Genomic DNA, 27992 nt, shown 5'->3' on the forward strand with positions numbered 1-27992 from the left:
ATCAGTACGTTGAGCCAGGCTCAGTAAAAGTCAAAGTCTACAAAAACACCCTACCCTGCCATACCAACTCTGCTTTTCAAACAAACAAAAAAAAACATCAACAAAAGTTAGAAGAAGTGTCTACTGCAGTACATGCTACAGCATTGCATGTACTGTATACTAGCTAGTGCGTACATGTGTAACATAAGAGAAAGATGTATTTCGGGGGTTTGGGTTCAGAGAACACCACCACCAGAGGAAAAACTCGATTTTAAAAAAAATATATAAGTTGATCAAAAAGCAGGCAGTAGTTTTTAATTTGACAACAAAATAAAAAGTGGGCTGTTGGGTGTTTCTTTATGAAGGGCCGACGAGACCGGAGCACTGCTAACCTCAGGTAACTGACGAGAGTGAGAGGAGCGAGCATCCTGCAGAGTGACACAACAGAACCAGCTTCTTTAATTCAGCAAATGTGCTTTGTAGAGTCCGTCATCGATATTTAACTGAAAGAGAAACAAAACAATTTACTACTGCTGCTCCTATATGGGGTGAGTAAATTGGGGAAAAGCAAAGTAAGAAGTCACAACAGAGCTATAGAACCAGATAGGTTACAGGTTCAGGTGTTTAGAAGCTAGAATGGCTCCTGTTATACAATGGGGACAAACACATGCTAAATATCAGACTGGTTTACAGTACAAACACAAGATGAGTGCATGGGCTTGTAGATAGAGTTCAAGGGAAAGATAAAAGGTAAAATTCCTTTTAGAAATCCACCTACAGTACAATGCTTCCCCATCTAATTTAATAACACAACTTACTATGCTGTTATGAAGTACAGTGAATGTATAAAGACCTCATCCCCCATTCCTTGCATTTGCACTAAAAGTAGTAACTGCATTTGCACATCTAACAGCACATAGCCTTGTATAAGCCCATGCACCTGTTTAATTAAAACAAGGAGAGTCGATCCGAGTTACCAGATTGTTCTTGGGGGGAATGGTAGGTTTTTGAGCCATTGTAGGTTTCTTAAGGATGCTGGGTTTATTTGTCAAAGATGATGGGGCTCCCTTGACCAGGACTCCCTCCTCAGAGGAAAAATCACACACCCCGGCCAGCTCATAGTGCTTCTTCCTCAGATCGCCAAGACGCCTCCTCTCACCCTGAAGCTGGGTCTCAAGCTCCAAAACCTTCACCTGGAAAACACAAACCAACCACAACTCAGTACTGGCAAAACAAACAGGACGCAAGCTGCAAGGCTGATGTTAAGCCAGATATTGAAAGTTCATGTGATTGCATCACGTTGGCTGTGGGAGAAACACAAACCTGGGACTCCATCTCTTCCTTCCGGAGTTTAATCAGGGACATGCCGGAGAAATCCATGGTGTCTGTGGGGTAAAATAAATAAATGCAAAGCAGTTGTCAAGGGTGCTTAACTTAACCAAGTCTGGATTCTTTCATTGGAACAATGTAGTCCTCAACAATACTATGTTCATTTAGCATGGCATTGGGTTGAGTTGTACTAAAACTGTTCATTTAGTATGAACGGACTTAGTATTTGTAATATATTCAGTATGGTTCACTTCCAACCACAGCCTGCATAATGCAGACTCTACTGCATCTTATCCTCAAAGTCCTATACTCAAAGTCCTATAAGACTCATGTACGGTTGTGTCAGGTTCTACAGTAAATGTTTTGCTTCTGAGTATGGTCTTCAGCCATCTCCTTACCCTTGTCTGCAATCTGTTCCTGTCCAGATTTGGTTGAGGCCACCACATTGGCAGCCATATCGTTGACATTGCGAGATGCCTGCTGGAGCTTAGTGAGTTTTTTGCTATGGGGGTCAGCCTTGACCTAGAAAAAGTGTAGAAATGCCACATTTTCACTGGCAATAGACATTGTAAAATGTTAAAATATTACCAAAAAGGACATGGACGTGGATTGGTCATGTCCTTCACAAAAAGGCAGTGACAGGTAGCCTTGCGTTGGACACCTGAAGACCAAAGAAACAGAGCGCACCCAAAGACGACTTGGAGGAGGACGGTGGAAGCAGAGCTAAGCAACTCCACCTGAGCTGGGGCACAGCAGACACAGGACCAACACCGCCAGTGTTGCAGAACACAAAGACAGGAATGACTCAAACCTGCAGCCTGTTCCGTTCATCCTGTGAAAGGTCTTACCTTCGAAGCAGCAACGAGCTGCGCTGTACTCGCTGCAATCTCGTGTGAGCACACAATCAGCTCTTCGTATTTTCCCATGTGTAGAACAACCTTGTCTGCAGACTCTCTGCATTAGACAGCAAACAAAAGGAATGACTGTACTGTCAGCTGCAGAAACATCAATACAAGTTATAATATGAAAACATTTTAAACCACTTGGAATAATGTTTCTGGTGCAATATTCCTCTTGCAACCTAACAATTTAAGTCCCCCCCACCCACTGTTTACAAAACCCACACTGCTTCTCGGTTTGCCAAAAAAATATTTAAAGTGGGTCAGTGTCTTGTGCTCGGTAAATATGTTTTCATTACATAAAAGCAGGATCAGCTAGAAGCTGCTTTGGCAGATTTTGATCGTGACAGTTTGGGTCAGGAACCCAGTAGCGTACATGTACAAATCTAGGGGGAGGAAGCAAAATTTTAGATCCGTCATTGCTTAAAGTAAATCAACCCCCATACACTAAGACTGCTTCACTTTCGTATGACTAGCTGGTACTTTAATAATGTGCTAAAAGTACTGAAGTCTGTTGCAGGCTCATAAAACCATCCTTCACCTGAACAGTGGTGCTTGCAACCTGGGTCTATTGAGGACAGTGGAATATCTTTTCTGAGACTTACACCATCTGAGTTGCTCCCCAGCCCACTGCTTTGGATGCAGAAATCAAACCTTCTGTCCAGCGAGAATTCTTAGCATAGAACTCCTTCTGTGTTGCTGCCCCCTTTAAAAGAACGAGAGTTGCATATTAAGCTTTGGCAAAATAAATTAATGTAGCTACCATGACATCAAAATCCAAGAAGTACCTCCACTGTTTTCAAACACACTTTCCCTTGGCAAAGGCATGTTAAACATACCGAAACGTTGGGAAGTTGGCTCTTATGAGCAAAACACATATATACATGAGTGATTTTACCCGTCCACTGTCCACAATCTCCCGCTGTAGTTCTGTTGAGGCCATGACAAGCAGGTGGATAGCCTACAAAAACAACAAATATAATTACAATTACAAAATCTCTGTCCAAACACATTGCTGCTGCATAACAGTGGAAGAGTCCGAATTTGAAAACTGTAGCTCTCCTTGTGAAAGGAAGGTCATTTCATAACAGCAGGGAAATTGGTACAGCAAGACTGCCATTATAAAAGCATTGTGCAATGTTACTGGAAGAATTGTCCAAGAGGACGCATGCTAGTGCAAAAGAAGTCTCATCTGTAACCCTGAAAATCAGAATAAAACACACTTATTTCTCCTCATGGAACCATTTCAAGATTTTTCACCCTGTGGTACAAGAATAAGAATGTGACCCAGTGTCATTTCAATATTGAAGACTTCGACCTAAAGAATGTTAGATTTTTCTTTGGTTGAGTGTTTGTAGTTATGGCTGAAGAAAGCACAGTGTCAGCGGTCCGAGCACATTCCCTAGCAATGTCAAAATGGGAACACACTCACCTTCATCAGGTTTGTGCAGGAGTTCAGAATTCTGAAAATGAATAAATACATTACTTTCATTATGATTAAAATCAAGCGTGAATGTATTTAAGGTGATCCAGTAGAGTAAAATGGCATCAGTTTATCAAAGCTTTTAACTCCTATTAGTACAACCTGCACCTTTTTTTTATGCAATGAAAATAAATCCAGTTAATGTAACAAAAGCAAGTTAAAGTCTCCATTTCATACATTTCTTTTTCATGAATTACTACTGGTGTGTGTTTCCATTCATAAACAGTGGTTCAACTTTATCCCTGGAGAAAACAAGTTTGATCAAATACCAGCCTATGTCTCCAGAGCTCCATTGAATTACTGTGCATTGGTGTGCCCACAGTGCCCTCTGCCGTGACACTCTGGTAGTGCAGTAGAAGGCAAAGCTCTCCAATATAAAAGGCTCAGCTGCGATTATTCTGCTGCTTGTTTAAGACCCGGTCTACTCCGACTGACCTTTCATTGACCTCCAGCTTCACTCCAGAACTGTCTTTTCTAGCCTGGTCCATCATTTCCTGCAAAAAAACAAGCAAAGTACAATGTTGTGAAAACAACTGATTTAGGGGAAAAAAAAAATTAAAAAAAAGATATACAAAGAGGGTCTTGAATTGCACTGCAACATGCACGGAGCACTGCAGCAGAGGACTGATGTCCAGAACGAGGACCCACTAGGGGGCACTGAGGTGTTGAGGTAGGTCAGTTCTAGCAAGTGGCACAATTCAGTGAAGTACAGGGGAGCTACGCTGTGTATCATACCCGATTGCAGAGAACCAGGGATGTAACCTGTTAACCATGTTATTTTTGTGGGAAATATGGAGTGCAGCCATTTCAAAAAGTAATATCATCCCTCAGTGGGGTTTTAAGAACTAGAGTAGGTCCAGACTGCGTTTCACAGTGCACACATTCCATTGCATTGTTCAGTGCATTCTGCTCACCTCGATTCTTCTGACTGCCTCTTCAATGGCCGCTGAAGTAGCTGCCATCTCTTTGTTCACCATGTCTCCCAGCTCCTCCTGGTTGAAGTCCATGCTTCTAGGCCTCAGGTCCTACACAAGGAGGAAAGCAAAACGGTTTAGCTGCAACACTGAAGACATCGTTATTATTATTACTAGTCGACAAGCGGCCACTCACTTCTATTCACTTCAATGAAGTGGTGAACAGTCTGGTTATCTGGGCTTTGAACCAGCTGCTCTGCCCACTCATAAGCAATGTAGGCACTGTACCCCTTTTTAGGTCTTGCTTACAATTGGACCATGTTATGTTTCCTATCTATGCAGCCATTTTAGAATGCATGAAGTTTTGGCAGGGTGACTTCTTGAACTTCAAAACTGTTTTAAAAAATTGTATCCTATGGAGATATAGGAAACGGAGCGTTTGATTCACCCCCCTCCCACCCATAATATTCTCTACTATGTGCAGTATACTATAGGAAATGAGTGTTTTTGGAAGGTACTTTGTTGTTTTTGATATGGAGCAGTTTTCTCTAACAATCCCAGTCCACACTGGTAGGTAGACCTCAGTTTGTATTCCCCTGTGAACCCCAATATTAAACTCATATTTCACTGCTTGTACAATAGTGATATCCCTAGAAGTCAGGTCAACGAACTCGTCAGGAACATGACTCGGCAGGTCCTTTGTGAAGCTCTCCCATTACTTGAGGATGCACTGCCCCCCCACCACCACCCCACCTTGCCCAGCTGCAGGATCTTCTCAATGATCAGTCTGATAGCCTCCGGGCTCGCATGTGCCAAAGACTCTTTGGTCTTCATGTCTTTCAAAAACTGCAAGCTTACATCCCCACAGTCCCTGCAGCTGTCAGTAAGCTCTGGAGTTAAAGAAAAACACACATTCTCAATACTCAGTGATGGTGCTGTACTGGGTATTGTTAATTCACATTTCCTGAACAGAACAGCCTAGCGGTACTTACTATCGGCATGGTCAGTGGGGGCCAGGTGTGCAGTGGCACTCCCATTCACTATGGTGTCTGCAGTCAGGTGGGCAAACTGAGTGAGAGGTCGCACCAGGCTCCCAGCATCTAGGAACCAGAGTTTATATAGAAACGTTCTTAGTGCGTTACCATTGCAACTAGAAAACACAGCACTCAAAACACTCATTAATACTAATGTCCTCCATTTCAATACAAATAATACAAAGATGAACTACAAGTACAATGAGACTGCCATGTGTTTCCATGTACTGGTTTATTGTTGCTCGATTACCTCCCATGTTCTTCAAGTACTCCGCGTGTCCACGCTGCACAGAGTCGATACAACCCAGCGTGGCCTCTGCCCTGCAGATCAGGTAATCTGCAAGAATGAAGACAAGCTGGGTTAGTGTCATGCATCTCCCTGCCTGCCAGAGACATACCCACACTGAGTTTAAGCACAGTGGGCGAAGCGGATCTCCGCACTGGGAAGGAGCAGCGCACCGTGTCGTTTTGCTTTCCTCACATACCTGGGGAGCTGGTGCAGCGGACATGCAGGGGGTCGTCCAGCCGGGCCACGGCGTCCTGGATGATGTTCTCAGCCTCTGCCACCGTCCCCTGCAGCAGCCTGAACTGCTCATCCAGGAGCTTCTGCTGGAGAAGATCCTCCTGGCTCGACTGAGTCACAAAGAACGAGCGAGAAGAGGGTTATTTCAGCAGATAGTACTGGACAGGCCTCTTCTGTAAATGTTCATTATTCCAGCAGTTACTCAAGTGTGGCGAAATGATTACAAATTACATAAGAATAAATGACATAAGTGAATCCTTACAGAACATATTTTTAAAGTTATTTCATAACAGAAGAAAAGTTTGGTAACGGGAAGTGTCTTAACTCTTGTTAGCACACCATTATCCCTATTAGGGGTGGATCAAATTTAAAAGCACAGAATCTAGTCTTTTAAAATGTTCCCAGTGTTTTAGATCCTATGTATTGATCTGGTAGGCTCTGTGAAAGCAGTGAGAAGTGATCTAGTTAGGGGGTGGGATTGTCTTTCCTCCCTGTACTCGGCTCACCTTCTCCCTCAGTTTCCCCTGCAGCTCCCCCAGTTCCCGAGAGCTCCTCTCCCTCTCTTGCTGGAGTGAGGACTGGCTCTGCTGAACCTCGCTCTTCAGAGAGCAGAGCTCCGCCTCCTGCTGTGCCATCTTCTTCCTCAGCACCCCCTCCTCCTCCTGCAGACTCCCCAGCATGCTGCTCAGCTTCTGCCCAGACTGACCACACACACACATATTGATTGGTTACTGGATCATTATAAAACTGCTTGGAGTGCTCTCCGATTGGCCAATCAGGGGTCAAACCCCTGTCATTCTGTACTGATCATCAATCTTATCAAAGCAAAACCTCATTTAAATATTCACACACACTCCAACATCTCAGTTTACACCGACTGAATAAAAAAAATGGACAGGCTGTGTAACGGCTTAATTAACAACTTCAGAAAATTAAATAGTTTTAGTATCTTACACTGATTTTTTCTTTTACATATTAAAAAGTCTAATAGGCAAACTTTTCAGCTAGTCCGTTCATCAGTGTGCTTGACTTGGTTTTCATTTGATAACCTTATACTCCGCAGATATAAGCCACTACAGCACTGAGCATTGTACAGTACCACGATTGCACATGGATGGTACACAGGGTGCTGCTATTACAATAAGCCTACAAGGCTGATCAGGTTTCTTGTTTGCATTGGGAGAACATGAAATGTTGGCTCTTTGTATGGCAGGACATTTACATCAAATTTGCCCTGAAACTTGAAACTTTGAAACTTGTTTGCATGCCATATACACATGGCAACATGCAAACTGAAGTAAAGCTTTGTCAGAGTCCGACCCTTCTACCATTCCCTTCACAAATGGACTACTCTGACTTATATATATACTCATATATAGCCAATCAAATTCATTTAGATTTTACTTCTATTTTACATAAGATACATTATGTATATGGATGGTCACCTGGTATACCCATGTACTTGTGGCAAAATGAATGAATTAAAAAAATCTACCTATAGTGTGAGTGATAGAGATGTATAAAAGGTAACGTGAATGACAGCATCGGGGCATTGTACTGTAGTTACACCAGCTTCAATACAGAGCACTAGACACTTTCATTAGGCTCATCCCTGGTAGGCAGGAACAATAACCCCCATGTGCATCGGGCTTTACCTGCTCAGAGCTCTGCAGCGTGCTCTGAATGTGGGACAGTTCAGCCCGGCTGGCCTCCAGTTCCCTTCGGAGTCTTTCCAGCTGAACATTCTGTTCTTCAATCTGGATTCAGAGCGAACAGAACAAAACAATTGGAGTTAATGAGCACTCAGCTTCAAACCTGGTTCAGCACAGTCAGATTCAGATCTATACATAAACCAGGTAGGAGTTGACCAATCAAATAACAAAAGAGAACAATAACTCAATATTCTTTAGCGGTTTACATATAATAAACAGCACAATTCATTGCCATATAGACATTCATCTTGGTTTTCCAGTCTATCACATGGCCTGCTGCACAGAGGGATGGATTCCAGCAGACTCTACCTTCATCTCGGACGCCTGTCTGATCTGCTCCATCTCAAAGGCCAGCTGCTGTTTGGTTCGGGCCACCTCCTCCTGAGACTGCTGGGTCGCGCTCAGCATTTTTGAAGTGTCCGCACTCTGGAGAGACAGAAAACCTGGAGGTTTCACCTGGTTCGGGTTTGGGGAATGGAGTACTGTGTGCTAATATGCTACTCAGTATACAGTACAAGTCCTAAATCATTGAGGGAACACAGTTTCCTATAAGCATTTCAATTCAAATCTTTTATAAAGCATTTTACAATGGGATAACATGCGTCTGCATCAATGTTTTTTAAACCAGCTTCTATTTAACTCAAAGTGCTGCAATATCTTAAAGACAAATTTGCTAACAAGATCAAAATGAGCTTCAGACAACTAGAAAGATCTAGTAGCTGTGTGGAATCTAACAAAAGTAAATGAAAAAGTAACGTTGACAATCCGTCTTGGCAACAGCACTGAAAAAGGTTACACAATAATGCCAAAACACACAATTTGCTTGTCATTATAAATGTCAATGCTGCTATTCTCGCTGTGGCAGGCTGTTCTGAGGGGTACTACAGTGTGTCACATGGAAAGAGCGTATTCATTCGGAGAGCTATTTAAAGAGCTTAGTTAATGATTGTTAACAGGGTTACCTTTCTGAGTAGCTCTGCGTGGCTGCTGACCAGATCATTGTGCTTGTCCTTCAGCTTGTTGTAGCGTTGCTCTGTGGCCTGGGCTCTCTCTGCAAGTACAAAAACAAAACCAGGGAATCGAGCACTAAATCAGTACACCTGGGAACAGATTATTCACTTCACTATTGCACCACTTGCTACAATACAATAGCAAGCTCAAGTCAGTGGCATGCAGTGCACGGCGCCTCGTACAGGCCATTTAGGGATCTTTCATATTTATATTGCACAACACATTTCAAGGATAGCATGTGTATATTAAAAAAAAAAAGTCCAAATTGACAATTTGGGAAAAAAAGGTCAAATTTCAGAGAAATGCAGCTGTGTAACGGTTAATGTTTTTAGCAATAAGATGTGCAGAGAAAAGTGTAAACTATCAATGGTACAGACTGTTAAACAGCCTGGAGCTTGTGCCGCTCTGTGTTATTGCAGGGGAGTGGGGTCTTACTCTCTGCCTCGAGGACCTGTCCCAGCTGGCTCTCCCCCTCGGCCCGCAGCCTCCGCAGGCTCTCCAGCTCCATGCGCAGCCGCTCGTTCTCCACCAGCGCCTTCTGCTTCTGCGTGCGCTGCTCCTCCAGCTCCTCCTCCAGGCTGTTGATCTGAGACTTGAGCTGAGTGATGTAGCGCTGGGCCTGTGAACAGAGAAGCGCACATTTCAACAGGCTCATCCTAGCACTGCTACAATACCACCATTATTACTACTACAAGCAATACCACCACCACTACCAATATGAGGATTCCCACAGTCACAAGCATGACCACTCCTACTACTAAAACTGTATAGTCTCAGATTAAGCTATTGTTAGTCTCCGAGGCATTTGTTTTAGTTAATTCTGTGAAGTGCATTAAAATCGTTAAATTAAAACGCCTGCCACTTGCTCAATGCATGCAACTGTTTCACTGTTTATCCTCTAGTGGTTAAGATTGAGGCATTCAACTTTGCAGACGAGGCAAAAAATAAAATCAATGCAATTTAATAGTGAAGTAACAGAGTAGTCAGAATTATTGCAAAATGAAAGGATTTACAGGACCATTGCAGAGCTTGATGAAACAAAGAACATCTCCAGAAAGCATCAGGACCTCTTGTTTAACATGTGGTCGGATTGCATATTGATTTTATTATTGTTTATTGATCTCGTCAATCTCTCTCAAAGTACCTCGGATTTGATCCTCTCCAGCTCGGCTCTCAGCATCTCCACTTCTCGCTTCAGGTTGTCTATCTGAACGTCCCTGTAAACAGAGGCGAGCATCACAAGGAAGGGTTTTGAAAGAACAGATATTTGAGAATCAACATTTTATTTTGCAAACCAACAACCTAACGAAACAGGGTGCAGACAGCTAGAGGAACTGGCGAAGTAATACTGGGGGTGGGGGTCGTGTTGATTATTTCTCCATGGACTTTCTCATTTACACTAATGGACATTGCATACTGAAATAGCAAACCAAGAGCATCTTAAAGGGCAAAAGCACACAATCCGAGTCAACAATGATCTTACCGGTCATCAAAACCGTTGGACGGAGGTCCGAAGGCCTGGTCAAACATATCCACAACATTCTGGAAAATAAACACAGTAAATAAAATCGTATTCAAATCCATGTTGCTTACCCCATAATAAAGTGTGGACTGTAGAGCAGGGTCCTGGGAGACAACATGCAACCTGCTTCCACTGGAATGGGAGCGTTCCAGCAGGCTTGCAATTCGGATTTTCATGGATGGAAATAAGACTCCCATAGCATAGCCATTTGATCCATTCCTGGTTTTACTAGCCGTTTATTACAGACACACCCGAGCTTGTTACACAGCTGGTTCGGCGGTTCCCAAACACACACGTGCCTCCACTATATCCACGTACCTGCTGTTGGGTTTGCGGGGCGGAGGTGACCTCTATCAGAGCCTCTGGTTCTTCATCGTCTGGCACTTCATCAGACATCACCACCACAGGCTTGACATGCTCTGCCAACGCTGAGGCGCGCAGGAAATTAGGAGGGTTCTAGACAGAGAGGGAGAGAGCTCACTGGAAAACACAGCAAGGCAAGTGCTTCTGTTCTGTGTCAGCCAAGACTTTCTACTACATTTCAAGGTCTACAATCCCTGGCAAGATAAAACATCTCCAGTACACCATCACAGTGGAGAGTCTGCCAGAACTGTTACAATGCAAGGATTTCATTGAATGAACAAATCAAGAACTACAGTAGAGTAGTTTCAGGTGTAGACAGAAAGTCTTACCGAGGACTAGGGAGGGGGCGATTATTATTATTTATTGCCGACGTACCCTGGTGTCTGCATGTGTGACTCATGGTTCTAGTTTTTAATTTGTTAATACATTGTCATGTAAATCTTTTTCCTTGGATTTCCATGCAACATAGCCGCCATTTCCACCATCACCACTATATGGATAGTAATCTAGCATGCTGATCCTAGCCCTCTTACATCAGGCAGCTTTGGGATCTGGATCAGTCTCTTGAAGTACAGCATGTCTCTCGCTCGATTGAAGAAGTTTTTAAGGCTGAAACATAAAAACACGTGTTTGTGAAACACTGTAGGTATACCTGTAAATCACTTGAACTCCTAAATTACATTGTTATAAACAGTTATGGGAGTGCTGACAAATACAGTGACATTCCCTTCAAGGACACTCTCATCACTATATACCATGTGGCCACCAGGTGGCACTATCTGCAAGTTCAAATCCCAATCAAAGAAACTGCTGTTGCCTCAGCAACTTGTAACTGACACATTTTTCTAAATATGCGTCGATTCTAATTCAAGACAGTGTTCCAGACACGTCCTTTATTGCTTCATTTAACACCTAGATTCCATTAAACAAACACAGACTTGGTTGCAACAGGGCTGGGGCGGCTCACTTGAAGAAATAAAGACCTGTTTGGAAGAGTCTGGACTAGCATGGATACAGTACACTTACAAGACTTCAACTCAGACCAAGACTGCTGCTAACAGAGCAAAAACACACCTCCCCCACTTGCAGCCGTCTCAAATGCATTCACGGCTGTAATAAAGCAAGCTCCTGTTTGTAGTCCCTTTTAAAGCATTAATCCTTGGACTTACCTGTGGAACTGGTCATGGAACCGCTCTCTGTGACCCTGCAACGTTTCCACCGGCAAACCTGCAATGGACATAAGCCAAAGAGCAATTGAAAGTCCAGTAAGGATTCTCTTCATGGATAATTATCTGAGGCTTAATGATGAATTTCTTAACTATCTACAGTACTGGCGTGTTTTCTAGCCTCCCACAAACGTGAAGGCATTCTTATCATACTGTGCACAACACCCTTTATTTTTGTAACGTTGATCTCAGCAGGGTGTCTGAACACTTTTACAAACAATTCCCACAGTGGAAGAAGCAGTTTGTGTTTGGGGGTCAAAGTATTTGAGACTGCAATTTGACAGGGCTGCGTCTCTCACAGCTCCACTCACACGCATGCAGTTTGAAGAGCAGCTTGACGATGTAGTGGTACAGGTGGCTGCAGTCCTGGATCACCTGGATCATTGGAGACAGCCTGCACTGCCCGGAGGAAGTCTGAGACACAGCGATGGAGGTGTTGAGCTGCCTGAACACTGCACACAAACACAGAGAGGAGAGATCTCAAACACTGCAGGGGTAGAAAGACGACTCCCGCTTGCATACGAGTTCAATCCAGGTTCTTACTGTGCTTGTTACCTAGACATTGTGGCTAATCAAGTTCATCACCATTTCCCTCAAAACGGGAAAGAAAACAATCTAAAATCGGACATAAACAAGACAGAGAACTAGCAAACTCTGGTTGAGCCTTGAAGTGCTGATTCAGCTGGAAGCAAGCTGGGTTTAAAGCTAAACAGTTTATTTAAATGAATATTCCAAAGAACGTGCAATTATATCTGGCACCATGTTGACTTGTTTGACTTCATCTAGCTTTCAAAGTGTCTGCATTAATACTCACAGCACGCCTAACCAATTGACTTGAGAGGCTCAGAACTGGCTGTTTTTTATTAAAGGGTTGTAAGGGTTACCAGTTGGCTTGTTACTCAAGAGCATGTGAACCACTCACTGGCAAACACTTCAACAAAACCCTCACACATTCCTGTTGAATGGATGAACGATAACAAAACTGCCAATTTAATTGCAAATTAGCCAGCGGAATGAGTGGGACCATTCGGGAAAGCTTTAGTTAAGGGCTGCTTTTGTTACAGGTCATTACTTATTTATTTGACAATGTAACACTAGCCACAAGGGGCTCTACTTAAATAACCCAACGCTAACAAATTTACAGGATAATTACTGTATGTAGTAAATGCTAAGAAGTGGGTCTACAGTATAAAATCACCCCCTGGGGAAATTGTTACTTTTAGATTAAAACTTCTAAAAGTACCAAGCTGTGCTTGTACATTGGCATACTTGTGCTGGTTGGACGCCTTATAACAGGGGTGGCCAAACACCCTGAAGTAGTTAACTCTCTCAATTTACCAGTTAACCTGGAGCGGAATGACCCTCCACGACCGTAACTGACCACTCCTGCCTTATAAGCTAGTATGCCAATTCCTTCATTTTTTCAGCTTCACATCAATTGGAAAGAAGGAGAAAAAGCAGGAGGCGGCCGCCAGATCCCGGCAGTGGAAGGGTTAAAGACTTCCTCTAGCAAACGCAGAGCGTGTTGTTATTGGCAGGTGAATGGGGTGTGGCAGAACATGCCAATTGTTAATGATATCTGTGAGACGGCACTGAGGTTGACTTCCTGGTCACAGCATGCTGCGATTGCTGCCTGGGGCTGACACTAGCAAGTAAACACACTGTACAGTTACATACCTCCTGTACCACTGCACAGGACCTGAGGAAACTCCCTGAGTTGGGTTAAAACAATGCTGAAGACAATGGATTCACATGCTGCAACTATTGCACCACCATGCCTCTTTAATACTTAACACTGAACAATGAGAACCTGTGTCAAACCTGTTTATCAACTCAATGCTGTCCTGGTTTACAATGCGGGAAGTACACATTACAGGATAGAAAGAGCACATTATAGGAGGCTGGTCCACAGAAAATAGGATCACTATTCCCTCCAGTGTGAGTTTGATCCAATCAAGTCTTAAATTAGATCATTAGCCCTTAGCAGGTTCAACTGACTACTTGCTTGGAATAAAGACCTGGAATGGAAGGATGATCACAAGTTACTGGTCAGAACTACTTACCAGTCTCAGCAAGCTTCAGTTCGCAGCCCAGGTAATCAAACAAGTCCACTGTGAACTGGAAACTAGAATAAATAAACACATCAATACATACTGCTGGAAGACTTTTGAGTGTGGATTGTACATGCTCATGATCTCGAGTAGCCTTACACGTAATTGATGTCCGTTCCAGCAGCTTTCTCCAGCTCCTCGTCCTGCAGCTCCAGGTTTCCTGGGAACTGAGTGCGCTTCGAACAAGAGAAATATGAGCTTTGTGAAGAAAATAATTGTCATTTTTAAATACATCAGATCCTTTAAATAGGCCTTGTTGTGCAACAAACCCAGAAATTCCATTTGAATTGTGGAGCCACTATCCTGCATAATATATAGGAGAAATCTCTTCATATGAGGTGCATTAGATCTGATGGAAATGACGTCACACTGAAATAAACTATATTATTGTATTCTCATGTATCTATATACTATAAAAACGAAAGGGTGCTGAGTGAGATGCAAGCTATTTATTAGTCACTAAATCAGCCGGAATTGGACAGCGCCCTATACAATATTTACAAATATAGACTTCTTGTACTCAATCAGCAGATTGAATGTGCAAAGACCCATTTTCTAACACTGTTTAACATGAAATGCAACACCTATACACAACACCAGATTCCATATCTTGACATTACAGACTGGTCTTCACCTCCATTCCAACAATGTTTAATTCTTACTGCGAAATAATACAAACACTGCTGCCTTTACCTTTGCATGGAAATTCATCTTGTTGATCAGAAGCGAGGAGTATATCGCCACCAGCTGTCCGTACTTATCATGTAAATGACCCTTGAAAAACAACATATGAAATGTTTGGTATGGATTTTCAGCATATCACATTACAGCTGGTTCACTCATCACAAGAACAACTCAGTCTTCAAGAGCCATCCACACAGTTAAACTCTTAATCCCAGATGAGCTGAAATTCAAAACCCTTTCATTGTTAATCATCTTAATGAATGCGTGCCAGAGTGAGAGACAAGCAGGACCGTTGAGTGCAAATCTGCAAAATGTATTCTTATTTGAACCAAATTTACTTTTAGAAAAACATTTGAAGGAATCGGCCATGCAGTTCGCCAGTCACTCACCCACAAGCTCCCCATTTCCCGAATATTACTCTGGTGTCTCAGGCAGTCCTGGAGGACCTACAAATACAATGGGACAAATGAGTTTCATATAGTCTCTAGACATTCAGAGGACATCAGTGACGTCCCAGTGAACTTCTCAGAAGACACTGTAAACAACACACTGTAAACAACACACCCCCATTAGAGAAGGCAATGACCGATGCAGTTTTCTACTGTACTTCCCTTTTAAAAGTAGATCTTAAGATTTAAAAAAAAATAACTTATGCAAATCTTTAATTTTATTAAATTATTTTCTAAGGACCTTGTTTCTTAAAACCTGGAGCCAGATGAAAACACCTTCCTAGCAATCAGACATCTCATCATTGACTTTTAAAGTAGGATAAGACACAACTTAGTAAAAAAAAAATGCTTCCAGCAGACTATTACAGCTCAGATCTGTGCTTTACATGTGCTGCTGTGAATTACACAGGTGTATAAACCACTCCCTCTGTTGCTCGTATACCATAAAGCTCCATGGTGCTGAAGCTCAGAACAGCTGCTTGCCCATTGCTGGAATACAAAACCAGGGACTGAAATCCCATGCAACGGGGGAGTGCAGCGCTGCTGTAAAGACGACAAATCCCACGGGTATAACAAAGGAGGTTTTAAATGATGGCTCACTTCCCTGAGCACCACACATGGGTTACTCACATTGGGGTGCCCGTCGCGGAGGATTTTGTGCACGACGTGGCAGAACTTCCAGCTGATGATGGAGCTGCTGGGCAGCGGGAGGCCGATGGCGTAGGACCAGAAGGTGAAGGCGCCTTTCTCATGGTGTGTCCCCAAAATAATTCATGCACAGGAATCAAGGAAAAACCCTTTCAGTGTGAAGATGCAGTAGCACCAAGTATCAGCTCAATGAGGGGAAGTTATATTTTTTGTACAGTCCTCTGGGCATTTTTTCAAACTCCTATTTATTTAACGGAGTAAAACGCTTAGACCCTAGAACACAACATATATGGTTCTGTCCTAGGGATGGAAATAAGACTCCTATTGCGTAGCAGTTTCATGCATTCCAGATTTTACTATGAGCTTGATTAGCCACAGTGCGTATGCAACAAGCTCATGTGTGTCTTATTAAAAACTATAGCAAATAATAAAACCAGGAATGGTTTAAACTGCTATGCAATAGAAGTCTTATTTCCATCCCTGTGTTCTTAGTTTGCTTGGTTCAATACCTGGCTTCATAGAATTAGAGTAGCCTACATGACAGGAATGAAACAGACGAGATAGCAAAGAAACGTGTTGAAATGTTGCAGTTGTTGGTTAGTGTCAGGTAATAGGAGGAGGACTATCTGGCATGACTGTGCAATGTGTTAAGTGTGGAAAAGGATACTGCGTGCATGTTTCTCCTTGACAGGGGCCTCGCTCGAGCTGATGGCTTTGCTGATGCTGATGCACTGAAACAGAGAAAAAGAGCAGACTCCAGCATCATTCACAAATCAGAAGAGCACTGTACTCTACAACACACAGTTACAGTCAAGCAGCCAGCGAGGCACTTTCAAATCAACTCTTTTTTAATCAACCCGTGTGTTAGACCATATTTAAACATGTTAAACACAAGGAATCCGGCTACACTTTAGCTAAAACCTCAAAACAATAGAAACTGTGTGACAACAGCTGCTACGTTCATCCATGACATCAGCCCTTAATATAGACATCAATCCTTAAGCATCCTGGATTTTTTATTCCTTTATTTTGGAATAAAGGCCGACTGACAGCATTGGGGCTTGGCCCTGTAGATTGTGAGCTAGTGAACCAGCTTCCTTCAGTGTGAAATCACTAGAAGAGTTTTCAGATACAGCGGGCGAGGTGGAGGGGGACTGAGGAACAGAAAACTGCAATATTAAATCAAAGTAAAGCTGCACAGTTGTGTTTTACCACTACCCCTTTGCATACTGTATCACTGACTCATTACCCAGGTTACATACATACAAATTGCATGCAAGTCCTATTTTTAAAGCAGTCTGTTTTCTCTACGATTCAGATTAATTTGTATGCAAGTGTCATCTGAAAAAATAAAAAGGCTGGCGATAAGAGGACCAACTCCCATTCAAAAGTTTCAAATCTACACTTTTGAGAACCTTATCTCAGATACCACCTACACTAACAGGTGTGCCATTCCTGCACACACACATTAAAGTGAAACTTCCAGAAGTATTTGTTTACAAGGCTGGGGAGCGCTAGGGTGGTGCCACACAGAGCGCTGCCGAGCAGACTTGGTTCAAACACCCTTCTTTCACCTCAATAACAGGTGCTGGAAAGCTGTAGAGGTGTTATTTAAAACACAGTTAGCAAACACAGCTGCTCTCTCTGCAGAGCATTTCCAGGGCTTATCATGGACTTCGGTGACTGCACTTCCACCTTTATAGGAGCTTCTGGAAACAGAAGGGTTACTACACATCAGGATGGCAGCAGCTCACACCGCTGTCCAGAGCATGTTTGCCACAAATCATGATAGCTGTCATTATTACATTGACCAGTGTGTTCCAGTCAGCCACTGTGAGATGTTCCTATCAAATTTAGAGTCACTCCTGAAAGGAGTTTCGGCTTCAAGTCTTCGAAGTGTCTCGTGAAAGATGCGTCCCTAAAACAGACAAACTGCAATGCAAACAGGCTCCACAATGAGATTCCTGTGCATCGTTACCTCGCCATTTATCCGCATCGCAAGTAAATTTACATTCCCATGAAATGTACAGTTTATACAGAGAATGAGACAGCTGCAGAGGTCAGGGTGACAGAGCACCTGCGCCTCTTCTGAAACAAAAGCACGATTCACTTAGGACTTGATTAAGATCAAAGTAGAACTGTATGACATTTACTTAGATGCCAAGTGACATCACCTCAAATATTGTACTAAAATGTTAAGTTTTATAATAAGTGTTATCCATTTCTTTTTTTTCAATATGAAAAACTACTGTAATCTACTTACAGTACTGCAATGATCTTGCACCTAGAAATGTTTTTTAAAAGCCAGAACAGTCATCAAAAGTAATTATACAAGTTGCTAAAGAATTCCATTCAAGGGCTTACTCCAGGAGAGAGGAAAGTCAAGGTTCAACAGGATTAAAAACATTTAGGACCTGGCTGGAACGGCTCTTTGCCTGCTCACGATTTACTCACGCCCCCCTCAGTAAGATTGCTGGATTACTTCTAGTCCTGTTTTGTATCTGATTGGCAAGGCCACTGGGTGCCTAAGTAAATGCAAACAACTTCAATTGTGTGATTACTTGTGTGATTAACATTAAGCTGGCTTTGTTTTCAAAGCTAAATGTGGTATTTGGCATAGCTTCATCATGCACGATAATGACAGGAAAACCAAAATCTGAGCACACACTCAAACACTGCGCAACGAATGCCCAAGTATTTCTGTAGCCCTCCGTTCCATGTGCATATACCAAACACATAAATAAAGATCTGTCTGACAACACAGGAAGAGTATTGCAGGGTGAAATACTCATCAGAACAAGGATACAGTTTCAACCACAAGTCCTTCATCAAAGCCATTACCATTCGCCCCAGCATCAAAGCACTGCACCCAGGAAATGGATTCTGAATTCGTAATGGCTTACTTATGAATAAAGGTCATGGAAATCATCTCACAGGAGGAGGCGGCAGCCTGTTTGAGGAATTCTGCAGCTGGTATACCCAAGTGCATAAAGACATCATTTAAGGGCACACTCATGACCTCATTTAAGACAGTGGCCTATTGTGGCATCAATTAAAAAGGGATCCAAGAGCCGGAGACACACAAGTAGAGTGATCCAATTTAACGAAGACCTCTCGTGATGGGAACTGTATCTTTGGTTCATTAATATCAAACCAGCCCTGGCAAATGCAAATGAAAAAACAAGAAGCTCCAGTCTGACAAGGCATTACTGTACCACGAGTGCATCAGCACTGGTTACTGAAGCAGCACTCAGCGAGTCACAGCATGCAGTGCCTGGCACCACAGTCCGTGCATGCGGCTCTTGTATAGTCATTGCCGGGGGATGTGTGTGTGGGGGGGGTTGAAATGATAATGCATTTACACTGCACTCTTGCCTGCGTCTTGATTTACAGACATTTACAGCCCTTAAATGTTAACCAATCTAATATTAGTTAATTCAGGCAATTACAATATAGCACAATGGTCATTTGCTACATGATTTTAGAGCGAGATTGATTAAGGTTAACCAGCAAGCTAATGACCTTTATTCTATTCTCAATTCTATTCTATTGCAGCTGAAGCACGGTAATGGCATTGTTTGACTGCCCTGCAGCTGACAGAGCTCATGTCCTTCAACTAAAGAATGGATTTCAGAGTCCATTAAGATCCTTACATCTCCCTCCCTGGATAAATACAGTATCAATTCTGATATTGCTCATATGATGATAAACCAGCAGCATCAGCCCCACTGAAAGAATAAATGGGTCAGGCAAGGTCACACGCCTGCACATAAAGGAAAAGCAACAAATCGAGAATACCCTTTCACTGGCACAGACTTACACATGGATGGATAACGTTTTGAAATCAGAGAGCAGTAAAAGCCGCAGTGCTTACCACCTCATCCCTGGTTTTGCACAGAGACTCCCTTCTCAGCGAGATCATCAGATAGCCGGGTGCTGTGTCCTAGTCGGAGGCGAAAGCGATCCAGACTGAACGCTCCTGTATGCATCAGGCAGCTGTTTATGCTGCTCCTTATCAGCTTATTTCAACAGAGATGTGAGGTCTAGCCTCCAAGGTCACATAGAGTACAGCACAAAATAAGGACTTCAGTTTAAAAAGGAAATACTGAATTAAAAACAGACCCACGAAAGGTAGAAGCAGAGCAGCTTTTTAAACATACGCACATCAGCATACAGAATAACAGGAATGAGAATGGTTTCATGAAGCATGGCATGCTGGCGAATGCAAATGAGTAGCAATGCACCAATAGTACCAGCTCACAACACTTGTTTCCTTTGCAGACCCAATCAAACCACAATAACATTTCGGAAATCAGAAGAATAAAACTAGGGCGGGTTGTTCGGCTCCTAGAGACTTGTCACACATGCACAACATTGAACTCATCTCAATCTAATTTCATAGAGCAGATTGCATTGTTTGTGTTTAGATGTTTCTACATCTAGCAAGCCTGCCCATGCATTTCTAACACAGCATAAAAAGGCTCCTAGGGTACATTACAGCTCCTCCTACTCCAAGTTTGAAGTCATGAATTGGCTTAGCTTTCTTTAACATTGAGATTTTTTTCAATTAAATTCCCTTTAAATCTTCAAACCCTTAAAAAGGGATTGTGTGCAGAAACTTGTACTTCATGGACATTTTAATATCACTATTTGTTCATGAAATTAGCTTAATAAAAATACCAAATCTATTTAATCCCAGATTTAATTCATTTGGGATTTATAATTAAAAAAATAAAACACAGACTAAAGAAGTCTTGTTAACAGTTTTGTAGCATTAACAGGCCAAAAGTGTCCTAACTGTCCTGAAACTATTTAACAAATTATAAACTCCATAATGATACAGTACTACAAGACTAATAACAATACCGAATACATTAAACTCTGTGCTAAAAACAACTTCTGAACTTATCAAAAGACCACGGTGACCCTAAAACTGTGTACTCTAATATTATCTGCACAGAGCAGGCAACGTGATGAATTCCAGGAAGGACAGGGGGGGGTGTTGCTTTATCCAGCTGCTGTACAATAGCATCTATTGTGTGCCTAGTACATACACACACAGCATCGCCAGTACAAAGACGCATTTTAATGAATTAAAATAACAGGTGGGCCTGACCATTGGCAGGCTGAACAGAACTCCCTCATTGTATTAAGAGCCAGGTTTAACACCTCCTACTCAGTCGGCAGCCCTGCTATTGTTGCAGGAGAGCTGCAAAGCTCTGCCGGTCCATTAGCACACAGTGGCGAGTTTGTTATGGTGTACACTGGGGCGGGCGGGGGACACACAAGAGGAGTAACTCACACTACAGAAAAAAAAAAACAGGATTTGTAACATCCTTAGAAATGTTAAAACAGTTCGAGAAGTTGCCCTGCCAAAACGTTAAAAAAAACATGCATGTATTATCAAACAGATAGATAAATAGATAGAGATAGATAGACAGATAGATAGGAAACTTGGCAACATGGTACAATTATGCACGCAGTGACAAAGTGATTACTCCTTCGTCAGCTCTGACGTTACCAGTAAAATTTTTGCCAAACTAGCTGCTAAATTCAACTCAGAACCATGAAATCCCTTCCATGACATTGCTTGCCTTTTTCTCATAGTTTATAATACTGGGTACTGCACTGTTTTACAAACCAAAAACACATGCCTTTCGGTTATAGGTGACCCACAACTACTAGAACCCTGCCTCTCCCTGTTCCTTTATCTTACAGAACAATGGTTTCTCCATTCACCTTCACCCCGACTGACAACATCATCTTGTTTAACATTCTGAATTATTCTCACGTTTACTGCCTTACAGAGCTTCTGTGAAAGGTATACTGGTCAGAAATGATACCTTTGCTGTATAAGCATTCTCTCTGCTTCTCTGCAAAGATTTTTGCTGAAATCTTTACTTTCTGGTTTTATAAGCAGGCCATCTGAATACGCAGTGTCTGCATCATTGGTTCAGAAGAACCAACCACACATATGCTGGACTCACTAGTCAAGGTTGCCATCAAACTGCAGGATTCCTGAAAAGAGAACATAACTTAGGACTGAGGAGAGCAGAAACATAGACTGCAGTAGAAATGACAACGGAATAGTAAATGGTAAAAATAAAAGGATTTTGAACTGCTGAAAGACAGATCACATGTACAGGTATATAAGCAGACCCGTCAACAGTGTTGATAAGGTCTACCTGGAGTGATCCAGCTATCATACTAAACAGTAACTCTTTTGCCTATACCTATAACCTTGCTGTGTGTTCTTTGACTTTCTGCAAGCACAGAAGAGCTTTGAGAGTGGGTGGTGGTAGCTATACAGAAGCTGGTTTATATTTCCTGAAGAGAAAGAAACAAGGGAACTCTCACTAAGCCATTTCCAAAACTGGGACACACACACAAATCAGTTATTAGGAAGTTTTCCAAAAATCCTTTAACCTCGCTCTTTATTTATGAAAAGATAACAGTTCTAAAAAGCATTACTGTATCAGCATCTGAAATGCTTAAACGTAATAATGAACGAACCCTAAATTAATGGATTTAGAGCCCATTTGGAATCTATTTCTAGAATCCATTCTATACAGAGTAGTAGCTGTACATCTGCACCACTCTGCTTGACAACTGAACAACTACAAGTGTATGTAACATTTATTTAAAAGGAAGCATAAAAATGGCACTTTGTAATTCAGCAATATATAATTAGATGCAAACAGTGAGGTCAGACTGAAGATCAATATTCAGGGGTTTTATTACTATGCCTGTATATTAGCAATACGTGCAATTGCAGATCATTTTGCATTTTGCACTGTACATGCAAGAGCAAAAGCTGTAACTGTATTGCTATCAAAGTCAAACTGTCAATGACACAAAGCACTCAGTTAGACCCATGTCTTCTTGAGGAACACTCAGTTCTGCTGCAGAGGATTTTGTCAAGCAAGTGTCTTCATGCCAGCGCAGTTAGCTTCTCTAGCACATCAGTGCCAGTGACAGGGTTAGCAGCATTCTGTCAATACCATGAGGCAATAGAACTAACAGCATGCATGCATGCATTAATTCAGTCATTCTTCCACTCTGAAACACTCCAATCCAAGAGCCATGCTGTTGCTATAGTTAAGTATAGACTGCGTCAGTCTGTGTTTAAAATACCAGCCAGTATATTGCTTCCTGCCACAGGTACATGAGCACTCCCTTGTAAATGAATGAATTAACATAAACACCGCATTCAACAGCTAGTGGCTACTGTACCACAAATGAAAAATCTGATCTTTATTTCAGTCCACGCTCCAAACTTGAGACTCCATCAACACAAACAGAAGATCCACATTCAGGGAACTTCATTACTATATAGAAGATAGGAACATATTTACGAACGACAGGAAGCCATCCAGCCCATCTTAGTTTGTCCTGTTGCCAGCCGATTGCAGATCATTTTGCATTGACACTTTCTTTACTGTACTGTTCTGCTTCTCAATGGCAATATTGATATGCAAGAGCAAAAGAAGTAGTGTGTTGGGTGTTATTGCTACTACAGTACATATTCATTACTCAACTCTACATTGTAATGGCTGAAAAATATATAGGTATGTAGTCCTTTGGAAAAAGTAAACTAGAAGCTAAAGAGCAAGATGTGATTGCAGGAGCACACTATTTTAAAGGGCTATTGGGGATATCCCCAAGGAATCACTGGAAAGGGTTAATCTACACAAAGTGATGGAAGAAAACAACTCAGACTGTGCAATATTAATAAACCTAGTCATTTCCTAAAAACATCTGTGTTAAGAGCACTGTACATTGAACTAAAGCTGTTACCAGCTTGCTGCCTTATGCTTTAAATATGACAAGTACTAGAGACTTCAGTCAACCAAACCCCTGAGAAATCCAGCTCTAGTCCAGCAGCATACTGTTAACGGCTGTCTCACGTTGAAATGTTACGCTGGCTGTGGAAAACCAAAATGTCGACTGCAAGAACGAAAACAAAAATAAGACACTGCAGCTGTAAGTGAAGCTAACTATCTCGGCACATTGGAAAGACAATATGGGAAGAGTCATTGCAATGCAGCTCTGATTCAGCTACAATCATTAGTCACTGGTGGGACTCTCTTATTACAACTCTCTCACAGTACAGCAGGTAAGTGATCAGCTACAATACTGAGGCAATCAGCTGGTTCCCAGCACAACTGCGTCAGGCTAATGCTGCTTCACTCAGTCTCGGTCACATTTGAAAAGGCAAACGTGACAGAGAATTGGACTAAATGTGTCCTTCAGTCTTCATTACCTGTATAGGTTTTGGTTATTTTTGTGTTCTTTTTTGCTTCACACTGTTAAATGTGAACAGTGAATCAATCACTGTACTGGTAATGCACAATGGCAAAACCATCACCTGCCCACTTCAACAAATACAGAAAAAACTGAAATGACACCAAACTCATCCCAGACCAAACTGTGAAAAACTATGTGAAACAATTTGATTTCAATTGTGTTAGAGAGGCTTATACCACAACTAATAACAAAACATTGCGCCAAGACCACGCAGGTAAAATATTCAAGATGTTGTATTAACCCTAAATAAGCTTAAACAACTGTTAACTGTAATCCTTTAACTAGGGCCTATTTACCCTTTTGGTGTGAATAAAGAGTGATGTGACAACTAGAAAGAAGACTTCAGTAAAACACATCAGACTACACACTAAACAGCAAGCACATTCTCAGGAGGCAATGCCAGCAACTTAGCTTGATCTCTTTCCATTTGCAAAGTGAACCGACCATATTAAAGACAGTGAGCACGCTAAATAACAGCAACAGTGTTTACAGTTCAAACAAAGCTTTGAAATCTAACCAAAATCCTAGGGAGCAGTGACCTGACCAATAGTTCTCAGTGCACAGATAGAATAAATGTGAAAGGCTGACAAGAGTGCAAGGACTGTGTGTGATCAACAGTGAAGCATACCATCACTCACTACAGTGCCAGGGGTTTGTATTACTTTACATGACCTGTCTAAGGTTAGAAACAGCCACTAGTACTGCACCGAGACCTGGGCTTCAGAACCTCCCTGGTTTAGTTATTGAAGTGACCACTAGGATCTCGAACTCTGACCAATCAGGTCCCTGCTGCTTAACCTGCCCTGAACTGTTTTCGTGCAGTAATAAATGCAGACACCTGGCCCGAATCTACAGGACTACTATGCAAAGATATCCAGGCAGCTATCAGGGAGGAGCAATTTACTGCCTCGTTGATCAAACTCCTCGTAACTGACATTTTCTCTCTTTACAAAAGGCACACGCTTATCAGGCATGCAGTAAGAGTTGTAAAATGGAAAGCGGAACTTCCCGTTATCAGAAAATCTCTCGATGTCTGTCAGAAAGAGATACAGCAACAGACCCTGACGCTTATGCGATTATGACACACTAGACACTGGAGTGTAATGTTTCACACTTGTTTTAGTTAGGTGTCTGAAGTAAATTATAGCACAAATGTGTCTCATCCACTCTAAGATTCATGCGTAATTATTACACATTTGTTTTTACACTACAAAGTCAAGTCACATTCTATAATGTTTTGCTGAGTCACTTAGCTTCACTGTGTATATATAGCTTTGCTTATCTATAAGTCATTAAGACAGCTGGTGCCCATATGGGTTTAAAAATTTTGATTTATTTAAATATAGTTGTTACCTTATGAAAATCAGTTAAAATGCAAAAATGAAACTCCAAAATGTGGAGATGCAGAAATAGATTGAAAATGACAGAATAAAATAAAGATCACTGGCTCTTTTCATTGGAGTGGTAAATAATAGGTTTGAAAGCGTGCACTTCATTCAACCTGACCTTCACAGAGGTAATACAGTATGTTCACACTTGAAGGACACTTCCTCTGGACAAGCCCAGAAAGAACAGGCTAAATTCAGTACATGAACCACAGGGACACTGGCACCTGCAATTCACCTGGATTTATACTGAAATATACCATCAATTAAAAAACAATAAGAAAATAGATAAAAAGTTCCTTTTTAACATGTTTGAAAACAGTCGATATGTTACAGTATGTAAATCATTAGCAAAGTGTATTATATACTGTATAATTATCACACACTTATATACTGTATAATTATAACAGACACACATTATATATACACACATACAAATATATAATATATAAATATATATATATATATATATATATATATATATATATATATATATATATATTATATATATATAATATATAAAACATCAATAGGATATCAAAATACAATAGTTGTGAAAAGTTTATGTTATAATGAAAGACCGAAGGACATTTCTGGCTTCTTTTTGATAAATATTACTTTCTGGCTTCCTGTAGGAAGAATTTTTTTTTTTTTTTTTCAAAAAGATATATACAGTAGTATCTGATAGAAAACGTGTCCACAGTGCTACCAAAGGAATGTCTTCCAATTCTACTGAACTGGACGGTCGTTTTGTGATGTGGTCCACTGTCCTCTGCTGTCCCTGTTGATCATTAGTCCCCTGAACCAGATTCAGAAAGAGATCTCCAAGCCAGGTAAAAGGTTAGTGAACTAGACCACAGCGCCCCCTAGTTCACAGACCTATTTCTTATGAGGAATGCGAGGCATATTTCAATTCAAACCATCGTTTCTAGAATGCTGGTTCAAACAGCAATGGGGTCACAGCAGTTGTACAATTACACCTAGGTAGGACTTCAACGAAACAGTGGTTTGCAGGTTCTACAGGGCAGCTAACCGGCAGGTGTGAATGAACTTTACTGCCAGTAAGCCTGTTGGGTGTGTTTGTTTAGCTGTCAATTGCTTGTACTCTAAAAGCAAATAATATAGCATTGCAGCAGGAGGGAGGTAACGTCAAGCTGTTTTTTTCTTTTTTTCTTTATAACTTTGCGAAATGTAATCAAACAGAACCGTTGAAGTCCTGCAAACTAGTTTAAACTAACCGGGAAAATGCAGCACAAAGTTGCGAACAGATATTTGTGGAAAATATTCTATATTTGTGCGTTAAACTAACATTTTACCTGGCGAATTGCATTTTACAAAATGAGCACGCCTGGCTTATTCCACAGGGAAAGCAAGTGCTGCTTGCATGCATATACCCCCCCAATTCAACCCGCAAGTTCAAGGTTGGGGCGACGGGTGGTGTCACAATATATAGTTGAGAATTCCTAACAGTTGCATCAAAAATTATAATGTGTACTGTTAATATACTGCTGAATAAAGTAGGTTGCGTATTAAATCACAAATAGCACACATTAGTAGAATTTACTTAAACGTTTCTGCGTTTGGTTAATTGGTGTACTAATTGTCACAATACTTATCACTGGAGTTCCATTTTCACAGCTAGAGTTGCTACATAGACATTGATTATGATAAACCCATACTATATATATATAACTATATATATATATATATATATATATATATATATATATATATATATATATCATTTCAACACAAACTCTTTGAAAGTCATAAATATTGCCCAATACAACGTACTTATCATCCGATTTCAAACAGTGCTAATTCCTCAGTTCATTTGCAATAACAAGCCGGACCTGTACCCGTTTCCCTTATTGTAAACTGCCGACGAGGATATCGTTGATTTAAATGCGACTGCTTTCTAAAGGCCTTTTACTTGTGCCACACACACATTCACAAGAGCGTATTGAACCATAGAAAAACCCTGCTATTTAAAAATGAACGCTGGAAACAACATACAATAAAGATTATAATATCATCGTTACCGTACCTGCACCTTGTCAAACTGCTCCCTCTCCGCTTCCAAAGTGTTCGTGGATCTCCGGTTTAGTACCTTGGAAGGTACCTGTCTGATTGTATTAATCATCAAGGCGGTTTAATTTTGTTTTAAATCCGACTTTGAAAATAAAATAAAAAAAAAATACAGAAAACGCTAAATGAATCGAGCGCAACGTTCTTCCAGAGTGAAAACGCCAGCTCTGACTGAAGCGCCGGTCATCTATTCAGTCTCGATTGAAAACAGGACATTGGCGAGCGAGTCAGGAGGAGACACAGCAGCGGCACAGGGCTGAGGCGAGAGCAGTAGCATCATGGGAGAAAGAAGAATGGGTGTTGTGCATGTTTTAATACGTGGATC

General features: G+C 41.5%; 1 protein-coding gene across 2 annotated transcripts; it reads right to left on the reverse strand.

Annotated features, from left to right (window-relative positions):
• Positions 1 to 268: 268 nt before the first annotated feature.
• Positions 269 to 27935, reverse strand: LOC121300028 (huntingtin-interacting protein 1-related protein-like). Of its 2 annotated transcripts, none has more exons than XM_041228371.1 (32): positions 27627 to 27935; positions 16555 to 16618; positions 15870 to 16012; positions 15180 to 15236; positions 14800 to 14880; positions 14206 to 14282; positions 14059 to 14120; positions 12307 to 12447; positions 11939 to 11996; positions 11303 to 11378; positions 10725 to 10862; positions 10368 to 10426; positions 10029 to 10101; positions 9320 to 9503; positions 8836 to 8924; positions 8183 to 8299; positions 7817 to 7918; positions 6668 to 6862; positions 6124 to 6271; positions 5889 to 5975; positions 5597 to 5704; positions 5358 to 5494; positions 4605 to 4715; positions 4126 to 4184; positions 3640 to 3670; positions 3106 to 3168; positions 2813 to 2913; positions 2157 to 2262; positions 1707 to 1830; positions 1303 to 1364; positions 957 to 1172; positions 269 to 482 (listed from the first exon to the last, which is right to left on the reverse strand). In XM_041228371.1, exons 1-32 carry the CDS (start codon positions 27720 to 27722, stop codon positions 438 to 440), a joined length of 3210 nt encoding a protein of 1069 aa, XP_041084305.1. In that variant the 5' UTR covers positions 27723 to 27935; the 3' UTR covers positions 269 to 437. The 2 variants fall into 2 exon arrangements, with proteins under 2 accessions (XP_041084305.1, XP_041084306.1); XM_041228372.1 differs by lacking the exon at positions 27627 to 27935 and adding an exon at positions 19762 to 20031.
• Positions 27936 to 27992: the final 57 nt, after the last annotated feature.

The sequence above is a fragment of the Polyodon spathula genome, chromosome 25 (genome assembly GCF_017654505.1).
Source record: "Polyodon spathula isolate WHYD16114869_AA chromosome 25, ASM1765450v1, whole genome shotgun sequence".
In the NCBI taxonomy this organism is placed as follows: Eukaryota; Metazoa; Chordata; class Actinopteri; order Acipenseriformes; family Polyodontidae; genus Polyodon; species Polyodon spathula.